Source organism: Diabrotica virgifera, chromosome 9 (assembly GCF_917563875.1).
Source record: "Diabrotica virgifera virgifera chromosome 9, PGI_DIABVI_V3a".
In the NCBI taxonomy this organism is placed as follows: Eukaryota; Metazoa; Arthropoda; class Insecta; order Coleoptera; family Chrysomelidae; genus Diabrotica; species Diabrotica virgifera.
The window spans coordinates 17,761,184-17,782,628 of NC_065451.1; the positions used below are offsets into that span (position 1 = coordinate 17,761,184).

At 32.7% G+C, this 21,445-nt stretch overlaps 1 protein-coding gene across 2 annotated transcripts in view; it reads left to right on the forward strand.

Moving 5' to 3' along the window:
* LOC114328490 (fatty acid synthase) overlaps nt 1-21,445 on the forward strand; it is a 147,638-nt gene that overhangs the window by 38,171 nt on the left and 88,022 nt on the right. For both annotated transcript variants that reach the window (XM_050661743.1, XM_050661742.1), the window contains exons 11-14: nt 1,826-2,078; nt 4,861-5,218; nt 8,042-8,358; nt 12,663-12,815. In XM_050661743.1, the coding sequence (XP_050517700.1) occupies nt 1,826-2,078; nt 4,861-5,218; nt 8,042-8,358; nt 12,663-12,815 (1,081 nt within the window). The remainder of the gene's footprint in view (nt 1-1,825; nt 2,079-4,860; nt 5,219-8,041; nt 8,359-12,662; nt 12,816-21,445) is intronic.

Consider the following 21,445-nt stretch of genomic DNA (forward strand, 5'->3'; position numbering starts at 1 on the left):
CACTAAGTTATTTAATTATTGATTATTAATTACTTACCTAAAACTTTATTTGAAAATTAGAGTCTTTGTTAGGAAAAACCGCATTTTCCGAGGAAAATTTTCGTCGGAGCAAATCGTGAAAACATATCTCTATGCAGAATTTAATTGCGGTGAATTTTTATTAAAGTGTTTTGGTTGTAAAGTTAAAATCTTCGGAGTTATAGAGCAATAATTGAAAAAAATACGATTTGTCGGCGCCATTTTGTTTATAAAAAAAGTAGCACACTATCTGCGGACTTTGCATACCTATATTATTTATATATAGGATCTTATAATTCGATTTCAGCAATAAAATTGCTGGTAAATAACTTTTCCATGAATTTTGCTAATTAGCCCAGAGTATAACTAAGATGTGGGTATTATCAAATATTATTGACTGTAATACATCCAACTCCCACAGAAATCTGGAAGCACGTTGCCACTAGCGCCACTGTCGGCTTGAGTTGAACTACGTTTTGACAACCTAAAATTTGACGTAAACATTCAAATTTAATTTTATAAATTTTTGAATAACGAGCTAATTTTGCTAAATTAAATTAAAATAAGCGCTATTTCTTTGCTTCCTCAAAATTAATGGGAAATGTCAAGAGTTGTATGTATTACAGTCAATAGTATTTGGTATTATTAATAGGGAGTGCCTCGTTGTCTTTTAGATGTTTTGTAATGACCATGAATTTTCTTAATTTTAACACCATTATATGGTAAACTTTTCGTTCAGCCGTTCCAGTATGTTTGTCAGGCTTTGTATAGAGTTAAAGTAAATATGATAGTGTCATCGGCGTATCTTATTGTTTTCACCCAATTTTGAAAAAATGTGAAAACTTTGAATTATCCACGTCCGTCCGTCTGTCTGTCTATCTCTCTGTCTGTGAGCACAGCTCCTCCGTCATTATACTAGGTAAAATGACAAATGAGGTGTCAAATGAAAGCTTATAATCCAAGGATGTTACTAAAGGTGATCAATTTGATCTAGGCTGTCTGTCCGTCTGTCCGTCCGACAGCGAATATAACTCCTCCGTCATTATACCAGGTAGAATGACAAATTAGGTGTCGAATGAAAGCTTATAATCCAATGATGGTATTAAAGGTGATAAATTTGACCTAGGCCGTCTGTCCATCTGTCCATATGTCCGTCCGACCGCGAATATAACTGCTCCGTCATTATACCAGGTAGAATGAAAAGTGGGGAGTCAAATGAATGCTTATAATTCAAGGATGGTACTAAAGGTGATAAATTTGACCTAGGCTGTCTACCCGTCTGTCCGTCCGACCGCGAATATAAATCCTCCGTCATTATACCAGGTAGAATGACAAATGAGGTGTCAAATGAAAGCTTATAAGCCAAGGATGGTACTAAAGGTGATAAATTTGACCTAGGCTGTCTGTCTGACAGCGAATATAACTCCTCCGTCATTATACCAGGTAGAATGACAAATGAGGTGTCAAATGAAAGCATCTCATCGAAGGATGGTATTAAAGCTAAGAAATTTGACATCAGACTTCCGGTTTTAGAGTTGCAATAATGACTAAAAATTAGTAAAATCGTAAAATCGTATATCAATCGACGCAAAGTTACACGAAGAGTTCAAATATCGACTTCCAGTTCTACTTTCGATTACTTTGGGTGAAAACCTAGGACTTACGAAGTTCAATTACTTGTATTATTAAGGATTTCACCATTTATGATTATCCCATTCTTATTTGTTGTTGTTTTTGTTTATGTAACTCTGTACCTGTTTTAATGTACTTTTTTGTATAGATATTAACAGTATTTTTTTTCTTTTAGAGTGTATCTCGCTGGTGTTGATATGAACTTAGCCAATATTTATCCCAAAATTGAATATCCAGTAAGTAGGAACACGGAAACAATAGCCGATCTTATACATTGGAATCGCTCAGACAACTGGTCAAGAGATTCGTTGCAGAAGTCTAAATCTGGAGTAAGAAACTTTAATCTTACTCTAACTGCTCCAGAATTTAGTGATTGTATGGGACATAAATTAAATGGGCGATATGTGTTACCTATTAGTGCATTATTGGTAAGTATTATCCCGGTTATTTATAGCGTTCTTCGCCTTCCGGTTCCCAGTTTTCAGCTTTGTCGGTTGTTCCATTCTTCAGGGTGAAGATTCCTTTCTGACATTGCCTTCTGAATGCCGCCTAGCCAGGATTGTTTCGGCCTTCCTCTCTTCCTTCTTTCCCTTGGCGTCCTTTTTAGAATTTGTTTGGGCAGCCTGTGGTCGTCGATTCTTTCTACATGACCATACCAGATCAGTTGTCTCCTTTGCATTTTTTGTATTCTTTCAAGCCTTGATTTCTAGCCGATTTTCTCCAGAAATACATTTCGAATGCAAGTAGGCGTCGTTTCAGGGAATTAGTAAGTTGCCATGTTTGCCACTATACTTTTAAAGATGGAGTTAAAGATGAGATGTTTTCTTTGATTAGATAGTTATTTTGACCTAGCATCGAGTTCAGGCATCAAGTCACCCTTTTCCTTTCAGGATCCTTTGCTCTATCTCTTTTTGGTGCGTCCACTCTTGTTGATTGTTGTTCCCAAATATACATATTCCTCACAGTTCTTGATTGTTTCTTGTTCGTTAACTATTAGACCTTTTACTTCATTATTGGTAAGTTATTATTCAATTTATGGCAATACCATTCCAGTACAAAACGCCCAACACCATTCCAGCTCTTTTAACAACTCTAACGTCAATGTTATTTTTCACAATCTGTACCCCATCTGCACTAACCTCTAAATTTTTCAATTCTTGACACCCTATTAAAACAATTGCTATTAACTTTTATCAGCAGAGAAAAACCAAATGTATGAAAACATCCAAATACTTCTGAAGTATTTAGATATTGTCAGAGGCGTGCGGTCCATGGAAGCGGGGGAATCGCCGCTTCCCTATACCTACTTCGATATAAGAAAATATATCTATTATTAATTAATACCTATTTAATAACAAAATTTTTTCCCTAATCCAAGTAATCTACATATTACCTAGGCATACGCATTGAAAAATATTAAAAATTAATCGCGTACGAACGAAATCAATATGCACACAATTCAACTACATATTCGGTCCACTCCTGACAGAAGCGCATCTCAAAATCGCCGCTTGTCAAGCAGTTGTCCGGTGTAAAAATTGGTCAGGGTTCAATGACTGCAACCCATTAATCGCGCGAATTTTGGTACTCTGGAAGCGCTCGTCCTAGCGCATCCTATCGCCTTCCGACTGTTACTGCTGCAGCGGTGGTTAGGTACGTACGAGGTACATGTACATTCGCTTAAAGAATATGTATTTCGATTTAAATTTTTTGCAGATATTTTTCGTTTTACTGATCTTTCATTTGACATTTTACAGATGAAGTCAAATGACATTGCATTTTGTATAAGACAAATTGATGACTTTATTAATATGATAATTAAAAAACGAGAGCAGTTTAAAAATATTTGGGATAAAACTGAAAATATGGGGTTTGAACATGAAAGAAAAATAATGAAGATTGATAATGTCGGCAACAGAGAGACCTTTTGATAATATTCTATAACAAATGAATTCTAACTTTCAAAACTTTAACGATTTAAAATTTGTAGAATTATATATAATCTTAATATTTCTAATTATAATTCATCAAAATTTCCCACAGAGGAATTTACTTCACTACGATTAAATAATGAAAATCTTTTGATATCCCAGCTTTGCATTCTCAGTTAAGTGTCGTTTATGAAACAACTGACATTAGTGATAAAGAAATACCCAGAAATCTGGGTATTTCTATTATAACTACTGGTTTAAACAAGTCACTGTGTGAAGTGGTCAAGTTGTGTGAAGTAGTAGGTACTAACTATCCCAGCCACAACTGCATCAGTTGAACGAAGTTTTTTATAGGGCTTTTCATTCACAGTCATTTGTTTCGAGCTTCTGTCATGTGTCACATAATATCAATATATCTACGACATACGTTATTGGTATATACAATAATACAAACCAAAGACGCACGACGTACATATATTAATATTATATGACACATGACAGAAGCTCGAAACAAATGACAATTGATGAAAAGCCCTATTATTAAAATGCATTAAAAGTTTTAAATTAAGAGTTTAAAAGAAATTCAACATGCGAAATTTAGCCCTATTATCCATTGAAAAAGACTGCATTCAACAATTATCAGAACTTGATAGGAGAATAGACCTCAAGTATAAATAAGTGTCATATTGTTGAAAGTTGTGTGTTGTGGAAAACGCCTCGGAATATAATTTTTTTTTAAATAGAACTCTTCTTTAGGAAACAAAGCCCGGCGCGAGGACTCAAGGCCCGAGCTAGCAATATAGATCAATGATAGGTCACTAGTCACTAGGAATAGCGGGAATTGAGTGCCTCACGCATTGATCGGGGTAGGATTTAGTGTGTAAGTCCTTGTACCTAGGACGTCTCACATAAGCACTTTGCCGATAGAGAGCCCCTATAGCGCATCAGAGTGTTATCAGGTGGGAAGTGGCTCGACCCTCGAAAATATTTTTATATCCTTATTGAATCGCTTCTCCTTCCGAAAAAGTCACCGCATGCCACTGGATATTGTCATACAAGAATAGAAGCCTCTTGATTCCAATATATGTAGATGTAAAAGTCTCAGATCTTTATCATATATTCTAATCATTTTTATATCAGTTCAAACAGCCCTATCATGTTTGACCCTATCGAACCCATTTTCCAAATCTACAAAGCAGACGTAAATTGGTTTTTGTACTTCCCATAATCTATGTACATCATCACATATATTTAAAAACTGTGTTTTGTTCTTTTTCAGAATATAATTGTTCAAATTTCTGGAGATATAAAAGGAGCAGCTGGCTTGAAGTTCGAAAACCTACACTTTAGGAAACCTTTGGTGCTTTCCTCGATAGGTTCAATACCTATAAATGCCATGATTCAGCAGGGAAGTGGCGAATTCGAAATATTTTGCTCCGAAAGCGTTCTACTCCTGTCTGGTAAAATCACCATCGTCGAAAACGAAGAAGATATCGGTTTGGAAAAAACCGAAATAACTTTGGATCAAGACAGTTTGAAACTAGAGAGTGAGGATGTTTACAGTGAATTTGGACATAGGGGTTATGAATATAGTAACCTCTATAAGACAATAAAGGACTTAACTCTAACAGAAGAAGGTAAAGTCAAAATGCGTTAATAATTTTTAAAATTTTTTTTTTGCGTTTATTTATTTAAATTGAAAAAGACTCTATGACTTGTACACACTTCTAAGTAGGTCAAACCGGCAAACAGGTGTATGTTCTCAAAAAAATTTATAGTGTGTAAAATATTTTTATTAAAATTATCTGAGTACTTTTAGCACATTACCTGCTATCATCAGAGCTTCCTAAAAGGACATTATTTAAGTTAAGAGATTTTTTATAAAAATACAAGATTTAAAAAACTTACGTCCTATAGGTATAAATCGTTCATGGAAGACTAATTGCCAATCAACATATTAAACATGGATAGATACTGGGCTAAGCCTCAGATCTAGGGTGTAAAAAATCTTTACAATTATTAAAACCACATCCAAATTCTTTTTAAAGACAATATGGCTGCACTACACCATTGTATATTCAAGTGAACAGCTATGGACTGTCATTCATTAACATGATAAAGTTTAACATGAAAGTAACATGATAAAATTTATTGCTCTTTTTTTTTAAGATATCTGCTAACTTGATAATCAAGCTAGCAGAACAGTAGTTCAAAAATTGATGAATCATTTATAATTAAATGCCAAAGTATTATCTGAATTAAATGCAAATTTAATGTTCCAAGAAAAAAATTATTGCTCTTTTGTTATAAGTTATCCCATGTTCTACTACTAAAATCTACTATATTTTCTTCCAAATTCTAAAATCTACTAGATTTAAAATTTTCCAACTAAACCACAAGAAATTCTACTAGATCTAGTAGAAAATCTACTAAATTGGCAACCCTGAATATGGTACAAAAACTTCTATTGTGCAGTGAAGGAGAATAATTGCTCTAGAGTTTCTAATCGCATCTGCTTTTGGTAGTAATTATTCATTAAATTCCCACGGTTTATTAACTTCTTAATTAAATTTATTGTTGAAACATTTCATTTGCATTTAAGTCAGAGAATACTATGATATTCAATTATCTGATATTTTATCTATAATTATTGAACTACTGCTCAATGTTAAAGTTGAACTACTGCTAGCTTGAAATCAAGTTGGCAGAACATGCGATAACTAAAAAAAAGAGCAATAAATTCTTTCTTGGAACATTAAAGCATTTAATTCAGAGAATACTCTGGAATTTAATTATAAATGATTTATCAAATTTTTGAACTACTGTTCTGCTAGCTTGATTATCAAGTTAGCAGAACATGCGATAACTTAAAAAAAAGAGCAATAAATTTTTTCTTGGAACATTAAATTTTCATTTAATTCAGATAATACTTTGGTATTCAATTATAAATGATTTATCAATTTTTGAACTACTGTTCTGCTAGCTTGGTTATCAAGTTAGCAAAACATGTGATAACTTAAAAAAGGGAAATAAATTTCTTCTTGGAACACTAAATTTGCATTTAATTCAGAGAATACTTTGGCATTTAATTATAAATGATTTATTATCAAATTTTTGGAATACTGTTCTGCTAGCTTGATTATCAAGTTAGCAGAACATGCGATAACTCAAAAAAAAACAATAATAAAGTTTTTCTTGGAACATTAAATTTACATTTAATTCAGAGAATACTCTGGTATTTAATTATAAATGATTTATCCATTTCTGAACTATTGTTCTGCTAGCTGGATTATCAAGTTAGCAGAAAATGCGATAACTTAAACAAAAGAGCAATAAATTTTTTCTTGGAACATTACATTTGCATTTAATTCAGAGAATACATTATCATTCAATTATAAATGATTTATCAAATTTTTGAACTACTGTTCCGCTACCTTGATTATCAAGTTAGCAGAACATGCGATAACTTAAAAAAAAGAGCAATACATTTTTTCTTGGAACATTACATTTTCATTTAATTCAGATAATACTTTGGCATTCAATTATGAATGATTCATCAATTTTTGAACTACTGTTCTGCTAGCTTGTTAGGTAATCAAGTTAGCAGAACATGTAATAACTTAAAAAAAGGGAAATAAATTTCTTCTTGGAACATTAAATTTGCCTTTAATTCAGAGAATACTTTGGCATTTAATTATAAATGATTTATCAAATTTTTGGACTACTGTTCTGCTAGCTTGAATATCATGTTAGCAGAACATTCGATAACTTAAAAAAAAGAGCCATAAATTTTTTCTTGGAACATTAGATTTGAATTTAATTCAGAGAATACTTTGGCATTTCATTATAAATGATTTATCAAATTTTTGGACTACTGTTCTGCTAGCTTGATTATCATGTTAGCAGAACATTCGATAACTTTAAATAAAAGAGCCATACATTTTTTCTTGGAACATTAGATTTGAATTTAATTCAGAGAATACTTTGGCATTCAATTATAGATAATTTATCAAATTTTTGAACTACTGTTCTGTTAGCTTGATTATCAAGTTAGCAGAACATGCGATAACTTAAAAAAAAGAGCAATAAATTTTTTCTTGGAACATTAAATTTGCATTATATTTACACTTAATTATGGTATAAGAATAATTGTGTTCTGCTGACTTTGTTCTGCTAACTTGATGGACGTAAAGAAGGAAGTGTTCAAGCGGAACCATTGTCCTATGCGACCTCTATATTGGTAAATAATAATTCAAATATTATTTTAATTATTATTCCTTGTTAATATTTAATTACGCCATCTAGCGGTGGACTTACAATTATGAAAATAATTTCCAGGCTTTTCCCGAGACAACTTTTGTTATACAATTTTTTTCGCAAAGCTATACTATAAACCGTGCCTGAGATAGAGCCGAGAGCCATTCTTATTGGGACACCCGGTACATATATATATTTCGTAGGTTCTGTAAGTACAGTGGAATGGAAAGATCATTGGCTACTTTTACTCGAAGCCATCGTGCAGCAGCAAATTTTCAATGCCGGAGAACGAAGCCAAGAGATGCACGTACCAAAGTTCATACAAAAGATTACAATTGTTAATAACGATCTGCCTCAAGTCCAGAAAGATGTGAGCGTTCATTACGATTACTCGTCGAGGTTGATCTATACATCTGGAATGGAAATTAGTGATATGGAGACAGTTCCCTTTGAATGCAAATCCGATGATTTTAAGATTAGCAAGATTGATATGGTCCAGTTGGATAATAGTGTTTTATATGTAAGTATTTTTAAAACTTTTTTACATACTTGGCTTGGTCTTTGTCATTATCTTCACAAATTTTGTAATCCATTTTAAACATAGTTCTATATTTCCTAGGCCCTGAAAGTTTCAGAATAGCTCAGAACTAGCTAACAATGCAATATCTAATTGCAATTATATGGATAAATTGATTTTTTTTTAAATTTCGAACTATTTTAATGTTCTAATGTTAAATGTGACTAATGCAATGGCATTTAAATACCATTTTAAAGTACGTTAACGAATCGATACGTGGTAGCTCACTGGCAGAGTGGTAGACTGGAAATCGAGAGGTGCTGAGTTCGAAACCCGTCTGTTACGTATCTTTTTTTAAATTTTTAATAAATAATTAAAAGTTAATATAATTAAAATTCATATTTTATAAGTTAATTTTATACAGAGAGAGTCTGTAAAGTGGAATAAATTCAATATCTCAAATACTAATTGTTTTTTTGGAAAATGCTCAGACCCGTCGATTAGTATTTCAAATTGTCCTTTTTGACATTCAATAAAAATGTATACAGGGTGTCCCAATTTAGAGATATGACGTCATCGTCGATTTTCTTAAATGGCAACACTGTCATTTTGATAGCTAATTTGATAGGGTTTGTAGAGTTATACATAACTGCAAAATATCAAATTTTTATTCTCTACCATTTACAAGATAATAGAAAATAACAAAGTTATATCTGTAATTTGGAATATATTCAATAATTAAAATACTAACTGTTTTTTTGAAAAATGCTCAGACCCGTCGATTAGTATATCAAATTGTCATTTTTGACATATAATAATAATGTATACAGGGTGTCCCAGTTTAGAGATATGACGTCATCGTTGATTTTCTTAAATGGCAACACTATCATTTTGATAGCTATTTTGATAGCGTGTGTAAAGTTATACACATCTGAAAAATTTCAAAATTTTATTCCCTACCGTTTACAAGATAATAAAAAATAACAAAGTTATGAAGAACAAGAAGTAATCAAATAATAATTGAATTTATTTATTTCAATTAAGCAAATGCTCATAACGTTGCCCATTGACAATTTGACAATAATTGAGGGCAACATTATGAGTTTTTGCTTAATTTATTGAAATAATTAAATTCAATTATTAGTTGATTACTTCTTTTTCATAACTTTGTTATTTTTTATTATCATCTAAATGGTAGAGAATACAAATTTAAAATTTTGCAGTTGTGTATAACTTTACACACCCTATCAAAATAGCTATCAAAATGACAGTGTTGCCATTTAAGAAAATCAACGATGACGTCATATCTCTAAATTGGGACACCATGTATACATTATTATTATATGTCAAAAAGGACAATTTGATATACCAATCGACGGGTCTGAGCATTTTTCAAAAAAACAGTTAGTATTTTAATTATTGAATATATTCCAAATTACAGATATAACTTTGTTATTTTCTATTATCTTGTAAATGGTAGAGAATAAAAATTTGATATTTTGCAGTTATGTATAACTTTACAAACCCTATCAATTTAGCTATCAAAATGACAGTGTTGCCATTTAAGAAAATCGACGATGACGTCATATCTCTAAACTGGGACACCCTGTATACATTTTTATTGAATGTCAAAAAGGACAATTTGAAATACTAATCGACGGGTCTGAGAATTTTCCAAAAAAACAATTAGTATTTGAGATATTGAATTTATTCCACTTTACAGACTCTCTCTGTATATAAATATTATTATACTATTTTAAATATTTTCTTTGATTTATATGAAACTAAATCCGCTAGAGAAATAATTATGCCTCTAAAAAAGTCGATTACAAAATTATTTTTTCTATTATCATAATTAGTATAGTATAGTTGATCCAAAAGATGGCATAACCCAGACATCCAAAGTGAAAGATATCCTTCAACACCAAATTGTTCTATATAGTCCACACAATGTCCAGAAAAAAGTCACACCATTTTGAGCGTCGGGTTTGGGGGGAGAGGGGGGAGAAATCGGTAAATTCGTAGTTTTTTAAGTTTTTCGCCAATATTTCTAAAACTAGGCGGTTTAACATGAACAACCCTCTATACAAAATTGTTCTAAATTAAATTTAAAATAAAAAAGGCCTATGCATAATCTTTCTAAAATGAATGGTTCCAAAGTTACGGAGGTAGTATAGTATAACTGGTCCAAAAAAAGGCCTAACCAAAACATCCAAAGTAAAAGTTTTCCTCCGACACCAAAATGTCCTATATGGTCCACATATTGTTCAGTAAAAAGTTACACTATTTTGAGCTTCCGGTTTGGAAGGGAGATGGGAGAGAAGCCGGTAAATTAGTAGTTTTTTTACGTTATTCGTCAATATTTTTAAAACTATTCTTTAGCGTAAACAATGTTATATACAAAAAAGTTCTACATGAGATTAAAAAAAATATGTTCTATACATAATTGTTATAAAATCAACGGTTCCAGACTTACAGAGGGTGAAAAGTCGCAGTTTTCGATATTTTTATATTTTTGGGCAATATTTATGATATAACTATACCAAAAACCTAGACATCCAAAGTGAAAGTTATCCTCCAACACCAAATTGTTCTTTATGGTCCACATAATGTTCAGAAAAAAGTCACACCATTTTGAGCGTCGGGTTTGGGGGGGAGAGGGGAGAGAAATCGGTAAATATAAAAAGTATCGAAAACCTCCACTTTTCACCCTCCGTAACTCTGGAACCGTTGATTTTATAACAATTATATATAGAACGTTTTTTGTTTTAAATTTTATGTAGAATATTTTTCCAGAGAACATTCCTTACGCTAAAGCATAGTTTTAGAAATATTGACGAAAACCGTAAAAAAACTACTAATTTACCGACTTCTCCCCCATCTCCCCCCAAACCGGACGGTCGAAATGGTGTAAGTTTTTACTGAACAATATGTGGACCATATAGAACAATTTGGTGTTGAAGGAAAACCTTTACTTTTGATGTCTGGGTTAGGCCTTTTTTTGGACCAATTATACTATACTACCTTTGTAACTTTAGAACCGTTCATTTTAGAAGGGTTATGCATAGGGCCTGTTTTATTTCAAATTTAATATAGAACAAATTTGTGTAGAGGGTTGTTCATGCTAAACCGCTTAGTTTTAGAAATATTGACGAGAACGTAAAAAACTACGAATTTGCAGATTTCTCCCCCCTCTCCCCCCAAACCCGACGCTCAAAATGGTGTGACTTTTTTCTGAACATTATGTGGACCATATAGAACAATTTGGTGTTGGAGGATAACTTTCACTTTGGATGTCTGGGTTTGGGTCTAACTATACCATACTAAATGAACTTCATTATGATACAGATTTTCATTATGATAAGATTTTTAACCAATAGAATCGCGATATGGCATTCGCGATGAAGGTGGTACACATGCAGTGACCAATGGCGAGTCAAATACATACGCTTTGACAGTTCTCAATATGTAAACAAACTGACAAACTACTTAATTTATTTGCGTTACAAAATTAATAAATTTGAACATATTTTTTGTTGTGAATGATCATAGAAAAAATCGTGTATACAAATTGCATTTAATTACCATTAGGAAGCTCGTACTCTATACGAAACTCACCGCTAGGCGGCTCGTTGCATAATATACTATTATGACATAGAAATTGAAACAACCATAGTTATTTATGAAACAGTTCGTGAAGTATGCTTTTTGCGAACGCACGCGTGTTTAGAGCACGAGCGACAGCGGAGCGAGTGCTATACATCGTGTAAGTTCGCAAAAAGGCTTCTAATGGAAGCGGTCCACTCCATCATACTTTACGCAGCATCAGGACGACTGCAGGTGATACGTAAACATAAATAAAGAAGAATTCTAGATAAAAACCCTCCTGAACAGCAATCAGGTATGACATTAGTGAAAACGACAAAGCAGAGGAGGAAAAGAGAGAGAGAGATAACCATCAAAGACGCTTTGTTGTCTGTATAGACAGCAAAGAGCAACGAATGCGTATAACACTACTCAGAGAGAGATAAAGAGATCATGAGCCAGAGAGAGAGTGCGCGCGCGTGATAGAGAGAAAGAGAGAGAGAGAGAGAGAGAGAGAGAGAGAGAGAGAGAGAGAGAGAGAGGAAGAGAGAGAGAGAGAGGGTGAGAGGGGGAGTGGGGGGAGGTAGAAGAAAGAGAGCAGGAGTTTTTTCTTTCAATAATTTTCGCAAATGTAATAATGCATGTCTTGTATTCTACATATTGTTTATATTTTTTTAGTAATAGCTAACGAAATAATTAAAATTTTGAAATATTTGTTTTAGAATATGAGGGCTGCCATCGAACTAGCTTTCCATTTGTGTCTGTCCAATCACGGTCGGCAAAATGAAAAGAAGATATATGTTTCTGAATATGTGAATAAAAAATCGCTTAGCGAATATATCAAACCAGTAATAAGAGATTTCCATAAATGTAATGTAAGTAAATCACAGTTTTTTATACTATCTTACTATGGTCTGATAAGTAATCAACTTCCTTTGAGATAAAAAAACGTGTTTTTCGAGAAAATAATTTTTTTTATTATTCAATATAGACTCCCTAAACTTTCTATTGTAAACATTTTTGTATGTTCGTAACACTCGGAGGGGGCAAAATCAGGAGAATAAGCTGGACGAGAAAGAAATTCGAATCCCAACTCATGAATTTTTGACATTATCATAACGTTCGTGTGAGTCGGTGCATTGTCTTGGAGAAACACCAATTTTTTCTCTGTATCACTGAGTTCATGCTTCAGTTTGTCCAATTATGCACACATTGGCACCTGATAGTTTTACTTTTTCAAGATAGCCAACAAAAATTATTCTTTTGCAATACCAAAATACAATGGCAATGACCTTTCTGACACATTGATCAGTTCTTATATTACAAACCAGAATAAAAAACCGCTAAACGCCGTAAACATGAGTGGCGCATACAATATTCCAGCTACAAAAGATCTGATATGAATATTACGTGGCGCGAAAATGTATTTTCATTTTGATGCAAAATAAAATTTTAGTTTTATTTTAAAACATTTTTCCATAATATTTGCTAAAGGCTATAGCGGGATAAGATGGTCAAAAATTCCCCCGCACCGATCAGCCCTGCTATTTATGTTTTCGATAAAGGATATAAAATTATGCTCTCATGCAAATTTTTAGCTTCCCAGAGGTCCTAAAACGTCTTAAATCGAGAAAAGAAGAATTTAAGAATTTTTTGGTTTTATTTTTTTGTGAGCGCAATTTTACTTTAATTATTCTGAAAAAATTCAAGAGGTTGTATCTTTTGAATACAAAACAACCTAATTTTTTTGAGATTTTGAAGCGTTTAACATGTCTGCTCATATGGGAACAAGGAAAGACTATCTATAGAGATACTGGGGGGTAAGAATGGGGCTAAAGAAGAAGAAGCAGACACATAAAGCCTCGTTGCGGGACGGCAGCTCATTTGTTGTGCGGGAGCTAGGTCGTAGATTCGTTAGGGAGGGTGAAGGGGTGTTAAGATGACTAAACTACCATAACAAATACAAAGGGTACTTACTCTGACTAGAGGATCTTTCTACTATTTAAAAAAACAGGACGCCGTTCGAAACAAATCCTCTGGTTCATATATGGGTACTTACTAAGACTTTTTCTCACTTACGGGGTACCAAATGGGGGGACATTCATCATTGATTCCTCTTTGGGGTTAAACTGGGCTACATTATCTCAATACTGGCTTCTATGCCATATTCCTTTTCTTCCACTCTAAAACTTACACACAGTTGCATTAGAATTTAGTTAAAATTTTTCCAAAACAAGGTTACAGAAATAAAATGGTAGATACACTTACAAAACGTTTATTCAAAACTTTAAACTCTTACCAGGTTTATTCAAAATTTTACTACAAAAACAATGATTACAAACAAAACAATTACAATTGAACTTGTTGGGCAGTATATGTCAAATAAAATTTGACCTATTTATTTCAACACAAGATTTGACGTAGCTGTCAAATGTCATAAGTCACTGCCATTTTTTACCATTATGAAAGCAAATTTCTTTATACAATTATTTACCAGCAATTTATCCACTTGAAATTCAGTAAAATTAAAAAAACGTATCATACCTTAAAAACAAAAAAAACTCTTCGTCACAGTCACAAACTACAGGGGAGGGGTTCATCAACAAACAGGGTCATCGAACTGAGGCAGGGGGCAGGGGGAGGACATGGCTTCTTTCTTCAATTTCAGGACAAATGGGGACTTGGAGACTTCATTTCTGGGAACTGGAAACAAAACATCACGGAACAGGAACGACATTTCTTCGATGAAATCAGGGCTTGACCATCATACATAACACAGGAAAAAATGGGCAACAATGCCGGTTTGTAGAACTGCGTGTTTGACTCTCAAGAGGCTTTGATTTTCCATTAAATCCATCACTATATGTGGAAAAAAATCCTCTCAGAGCACTCACCACACATTCAGATCTTCACAGCGACCATTATACATTTTACCGGCGGGGAACAAAGGGACTACGCCCTAATTCGAGCGAGTACCAGCCGAGGAGATGCTATCACCTTCGGACGTAAAGCTGGACTAATTTGCGCTTCGCTCTGAAGCTACTACTGGGGAAAAGAACGACGGAAGTACCGAGCGATTTTGATCCTTAGGGATGCTTAGTTGACAAGAACCCAACTTTCAGTTCAACATTTCTTCTAGAAAGTTCTTCTACGCATCAGAACTGTACTTTTGTCAGCACTTCTTACAAATTGTAACACATTATGAAATATTGTGAAATACTTAATGGCTGTATACAGGGACGGCTTGGGATATTTTAACGATATTCAACTTCACAAAATAAATTAAAAAAAGGGACATTCTTTTTGGGAATTGGGATTTTAAATTAATGTTGGAGTTTTTTCAAACGCTACAATTTTTACAGCCAATTTTAGGATTTAGGATCCTGACTACAACAACTGAAAAAAAACTAAAATTGTGAATTTTGTCGTAAAATTTTTTATGTGGGCTTATAATAATATTTGGAACAACTTTTCCAAATAACTTTTATCGATATCTATAACGCGAAGCAAATCGAATCGCATATCGAAAATTCACCCTGTTTGTAGTAGGCCGCGTTTAAAATTTAAAGGATCGTTTAAACACAGCGATATATCAAACAACTTATCAAGGTCAATCGAGTTGTTGCAACTTATCATTGTGTGTAAACGGTGCATCGCACGACTTATCAAAGTTGGAGTTGGGTTGAGGTTGGTATCAACTTATCACAAGGATCGAGTTGTTTTAATTTATCGTCGTGTCTAAACGGTACAGCGATTTATCATTGGACTTGGGTCGTATCAATTTAGGAGAATCTTACCGTATTAGAATTTATTTACATATATAATTAAATAATGTACAGGGTGATTGATTAGTGGGGTAAAGCTACGTAGATCCGTTATAGTAATAGATAGCAATAAAAGTTAATAACAAAAATTGTAGCCAACTTTTAGATTCACATTTATAAAATTAATTAGAATGTTACATAGGGTGTTCGATAACATAGTGGCAGAAATCATAGAGCAAAACAGCGAAACCAAACAAGTTTGATTTCTCCGCTCGCACTCTTTGTTATTTTTCCGAAAAATGAATCTCGATGTCCTGATATCTGAAGTGTTTCAAAGAAAGCTGTTTTTGAATCAGTAAGATTCCCTATTCAGATGACGACGATGGCTTTTTAAATTTATAACTTTATGCAATTTTATAATTAAATAAATATTATGTAACTTAATAATTATTATTAGTTCTACGTTCTACAGTGTGGCAAAACCAAATGGAATAAATTCATTATTTCTTAAACCGACGACTAAAAAATCCGGACATATTTTTAAATTATGATTTTTTGGCATTTACATACTAGTGACGTCATCCATCTCGAAGCTGAAATAAAAAATATACATGCGGACCAATGTAAAAAAGGTCATTTCATTGTTGTCTTCTTACCGGCGTGAGAAATACAAAATAAGATTTACTATTTTATTTGGACATAAGTCACAATTCGAGTTTGAAATCAAGTTTACTTGACGTTTCGAGTTTCACTTCGGAAATCGTTATCAGTATATAAAAAAACATTCATAAATTAAAAATTTAACTTTTGTTTCTGGTGAAGCAACGCAGTTGGAACAAGCAGAATATTATAATTATTGTCACCGGAAAGCGAAAAAGGTAACGCACAACTTGAAAGAACTTATATATTTCTAACTTCGTTTCTGGTGAAGCAACGCAGTTGGAACAAGCAGATATATTATAGTTGTGTCACCGGAAAGCGAAAAAGGTAACGCACAACTTGGGAGAACCTATAGATTTCCAACTTGGTTTCTGGTGAAGGAACGCAGTTGGAACAAGCAGATATATTATAATTGTGTCACCGGAAAGCGAAAAAGGTAACGAATAACTTGGAAGAGCCTATAGTTTTCTAACTTCGTTTCTGGTGAAGCAACGCAGTTGGAACAATCAGATATATTATAATTGTGTCACCGGAAAGCGAAAAAGGTAGTCCCTGAAAACTATAGGTTTTTCCAAGTTGTGCGTTACCTTTTTCGCTTACCGGTGACACAATTATAATATATCTGCTTGTTCCAACTCGTTGCTTCACCAGAAGCGAAGTTAGAAAACTATAGGGTCTTCCAAGTTGTGAGTTACCTTTTTCACTTTCCGGTGACACAATTATAATATATCTGGTTGTTCCAACCCTGTTGCTTCACCAGAAGCGAAGTTAGAAGACTATAGGTTCTTCCAAGTTGTGCGTTACCTTTTTCGCTTTCTGGAGACACAATTATAATATATCTGCTTGTTCCAACTCAATTGCTTCACCAGAAACGAAGTTAGAAAAGTATAGGTTCTTCCAAGTTGTGCGTTACCTTTTTTGCTTCCCGGTGACACAATTATAATATATCTGCTTGTTCCAACTCCGTTGCTTCACCAGAAGCGAAGTTAGGAAAGTATAGGCTCTTCCAAGTTGTGAGTTACCTTTTTCACTTTCCGGTGACACAATTATAATATATCTGGTTGTTCCAACCCTGTTGCTTCACCAGAAGTGAAGTTAGAAAACTATAGGTTCTTCCAGGTTGTGCGTTACCTTTTTCGCTTCCCGGTGACACAATTATAATATATCTGCTTGTTCCAACTCCGTTGCTTCACCAGAAGCGAAGTTAGAAAACTATAGGCTCTTCCAAGTTGTGAGTTACCTTTTTCACTTTCCGGTGACACAATTATAATATATCTGGTTGTTCCAACCCTGTTGCTTCACCAGAAGCGAAGTTAGAAAACTATAGGTTCTTCCAAGTTGTGCGTTACCTTTTTTGCTTTCCGGTGACAATTATAATATTATATCAGCTGCTTTTTCCAACTGTGTTGCTTCACCAGAAACAAAGTTAAATTTTTAATGTGTGAATGTTTTTTGTTGATATTTTCAACTCAGGCGCTCCAAAACCAACAAACCACTCGCAAACCCGTCCAAATACGTATTGCGAACCATCAAAGCTTTTGTTGAAAAACCGACAGAAGTTGACGTGCCTGATCCCTTGATCACGCATTTTTAATTACTTTTTCTTTTGCGTAGACAGACGAATAGGGAATGTTGTATACAAATTAAAGTACGGTAATGGTACTTTTTAATAGTGATATAAAATACAGGGTATCCCATTTAAATTTTACTGAAAAAATAATGTACCTACCTACTTGAGTTTTAACTCACCCTTTATTAGATATAAAGTAAATTAGCAATATCAATCATTTTTAAAAATTTTGACAATAAATAAAATATGGCATCAATAAACCATTGCCGTTGTGCTTATTTTTATTTATACAGTGAGTTGAACTTGTTACGATTTTCATATAAAATTGGTTATAACTTTGTAAATACCCTGTATAACATACCCAACCTTTATATTTTGAAAGTAACAGGATCTATTTGTTTACGATGAAAACTAGTTATAATTCATTGAAGGGTCTAAAAGGGTCTAATGTACACAATGGTCCCCTCTTCAACTTGTTGTGGTCAACTTATCGCAGCGTCTAAACAGCGTTTCAACCTCAACAAATCACAGCAACTTGTCATCACAACTAGTTGCTGGACTTATCGCTGTGTTTAAACGCCCCTTAAAGTTCAGTTGACTATTTTAAAAATTGTGAACCATCACCCCGTATGACTGTGCAAAATTTCAAATCTGTATATATTTTTATAGCCGAAACATAGGAGTGTCTTCATCTTAAATGCGACACACTGTATCTTATCAATTTGATAATTTATTGCAACTAATATAGTCGTATTTTTTATAGATTCAAAATATACAATCAAACTACTGACTAATTCACTAATTTTATCATAACAAGTTCAAATTGATTGCATTGAAGTATGGAACCAATTAATGTGTATTAATAATTAATGTGTATTAATATATAATTATGTGTAATAATATAATATAATATAATATACAGAGTGAGTTTTATGTATGCAAACCCTCAATTATCTCGGAAATGGCTTGCACGATTTTTATGGATTGTGGTGTGTTGGGGTTTTCTAATGTGGCCGATATTATAGTAATACTTACATTGTTCTCAGATCTTCCGTTTTTCTGAAAATCTAATTAACTTTCTTATTTGAAATAGAACACCCTGTATATTTTTGCGTTTTGAAGTCCTTAAGAAATACTGATTATTTTCCATGTTATATTCCCTATACCCAAAGGCCATAATTTCGGAGTTATTGCTACATTTATTTAAAAAAACTTTTTAAACAAATTATAAAAATCAATTTTTTCGGCCTGCGTAGACATTATTTTACGTTCTTTGGACCATTGGGAACAAAAAAGTTCTCTTGTAATTTTTCTTTGAAGTTAATCATTTTCGATTTATAAATAATTTAAAACTGAAAAGAAATCGAATAATTACGATTTTCAAGGTTAAAAAACACAAATCAAACATTATTTTTGAAACTACCAAAAGTATAGAAATTCAAGCTAAAGCCTTATTTTATCAGTTACCAATAAGTAATTTGAGCTTGTTTCATTCTAAAATATTGTTTTTTAGTTGTTAATGCGCTCGTCCTCTCATATGCGCTTCATTAACATTTATTAAAAATCAATGTTTTAGAATAAAACATGCCAAAAAATTTTATAGCGAGCCCCTGGAAGAAGGGTTTTGGGTACTCCGCAGTTTCAGATATAATGTTTTTTACTTTTGTTTTTGAACCTTGAATAATCGTCATTATTCGATTTTTTTCAGTTTTAAATTGTTTATAAGTCGAAAACGATTCACTTTAGAGAAAAATTAGAAAAGACCTTTTTTTGTTCCCAATGATCCAAAGAACGTAAAATAATGTCTACACGGGCCGAAAAAATTGATTTTTATAATTTCTTTAAATTTGTTTTTAAATAAATGTAGCAATAACTCCGAAACTATGACATTTAGGTATAGGGAATATAACATAAAAAATAATCAGTATATCTTAAGGACTTCGAAACGCAAAAAATATACAGGGTGTTCTATTTGAAATAAGAAAGTTCACTAGATTTCCAGAAAAACGGAAAATCTGACAGCAATGTAATTATCACTGTAATATCGGCTGCATTAGAAAACCCCTACCCACCAAAAACTATGAAAAACGTGCAGGTCGTTTCCGAGATACTTGAGGGTTTTTATACATAAAACTCACTCTTATTATAATAATTATAATAATATTATATTACTACGCATTAATTGGTTCAATATTTCAATGCAATCAATTTGAACTTTTTATGATAAAATTAGTGAATTAGTCAGTATTCTCATTGTATATTTTGAATATATAAAAAATACGACTATATTAGTTGCAATAAATTATCGAATTGATAAGATACAGTGTGTAGCATTTAAGATGAAGACACCCCTATGTTTCGGCTATCAAAATACTGCACCGTCATACAGGTTGATGGTTCACAATTTTTAAAATAGTCAACTGAACTTTAAATTTTAAACGCGGCCTACTGCGAATCCACAAACAGAGTGAATTTTCGATATGCGATTCGATTTGCTTCGCGTTACAGATATCGATAAGAGTTATTTGGAAAAGTTTTTCCAAATATTATTATAACCCCACATACACATATAATTCAGGAATTTTTGAAACCCATCAGGTGTTGTAAAGGACGATGCCAGGAATAACTTCTACTAAAATGTAAATAAAAATATTGAGCGCTTTTTTTTAATTGCGATTTTCATTTGTTAAATTTGCAATTTTTAATGATTTTTAATTTTGTAGCTTAGGATATTGATTTTAGAGAAAAATTTTTTAATAGAAAGTTGTAGTAAATTAAAAAACCTACAATTTGAGCTATGGTAACTTTAATTTCGTTAATTGGTTATTGCCCGAGAGGGTAGAAGGTCTAAAGATTATATATATAATTGGTTATTGCAAAACAGCCTGCGAAAGGTCCAAAATGGCCGTTTTTTACAATTGCATTATTTATTGTACAAATAATGTTTTTCTATTTTTTAAAGCTCTAAATTTAAGATCTTTCCATTCCTAACATAAAAAAAATTGTAAAACCATATTAACGAATTTGTTGCTTAGATATTATAAATTGTTTATCCCAAGAGGTCAAATGTCGAAGGCTATAACTTTTTGAAAAAAAAAATCGTAGAGAGTTGGTGAAACATCCAATCTCCTTCTAAAGAGTTATATTTTCATATTCTGATGTAAATAAATGCGTAAAACATTTTTAAACCTCTAATTTTTGGGTTTGAAAATAAGGGGGCAAATTTCGTTACAAACATTTAGAGCTGAAGCGGCCCTGTACATCCTATGAGTTTTTAACTTACAGATTATTATTGCTGAAGATGAAACGAAGATTTATAAAAAGATAAAAAAATTTCTACGACCAACTGAAGCCGAGATAATTTTTGGGTTTGAAAATAAGGGGGCAAATTTCGTTATAAACATTTTAGAGCTGAAGCGGCCCTGTATATCCTATGAGTTTTTAACTTACAGATTATTGTTGCCGAAGACGAAACGAACATTTATAAAGAAATAAAACTTTTCTACAACCA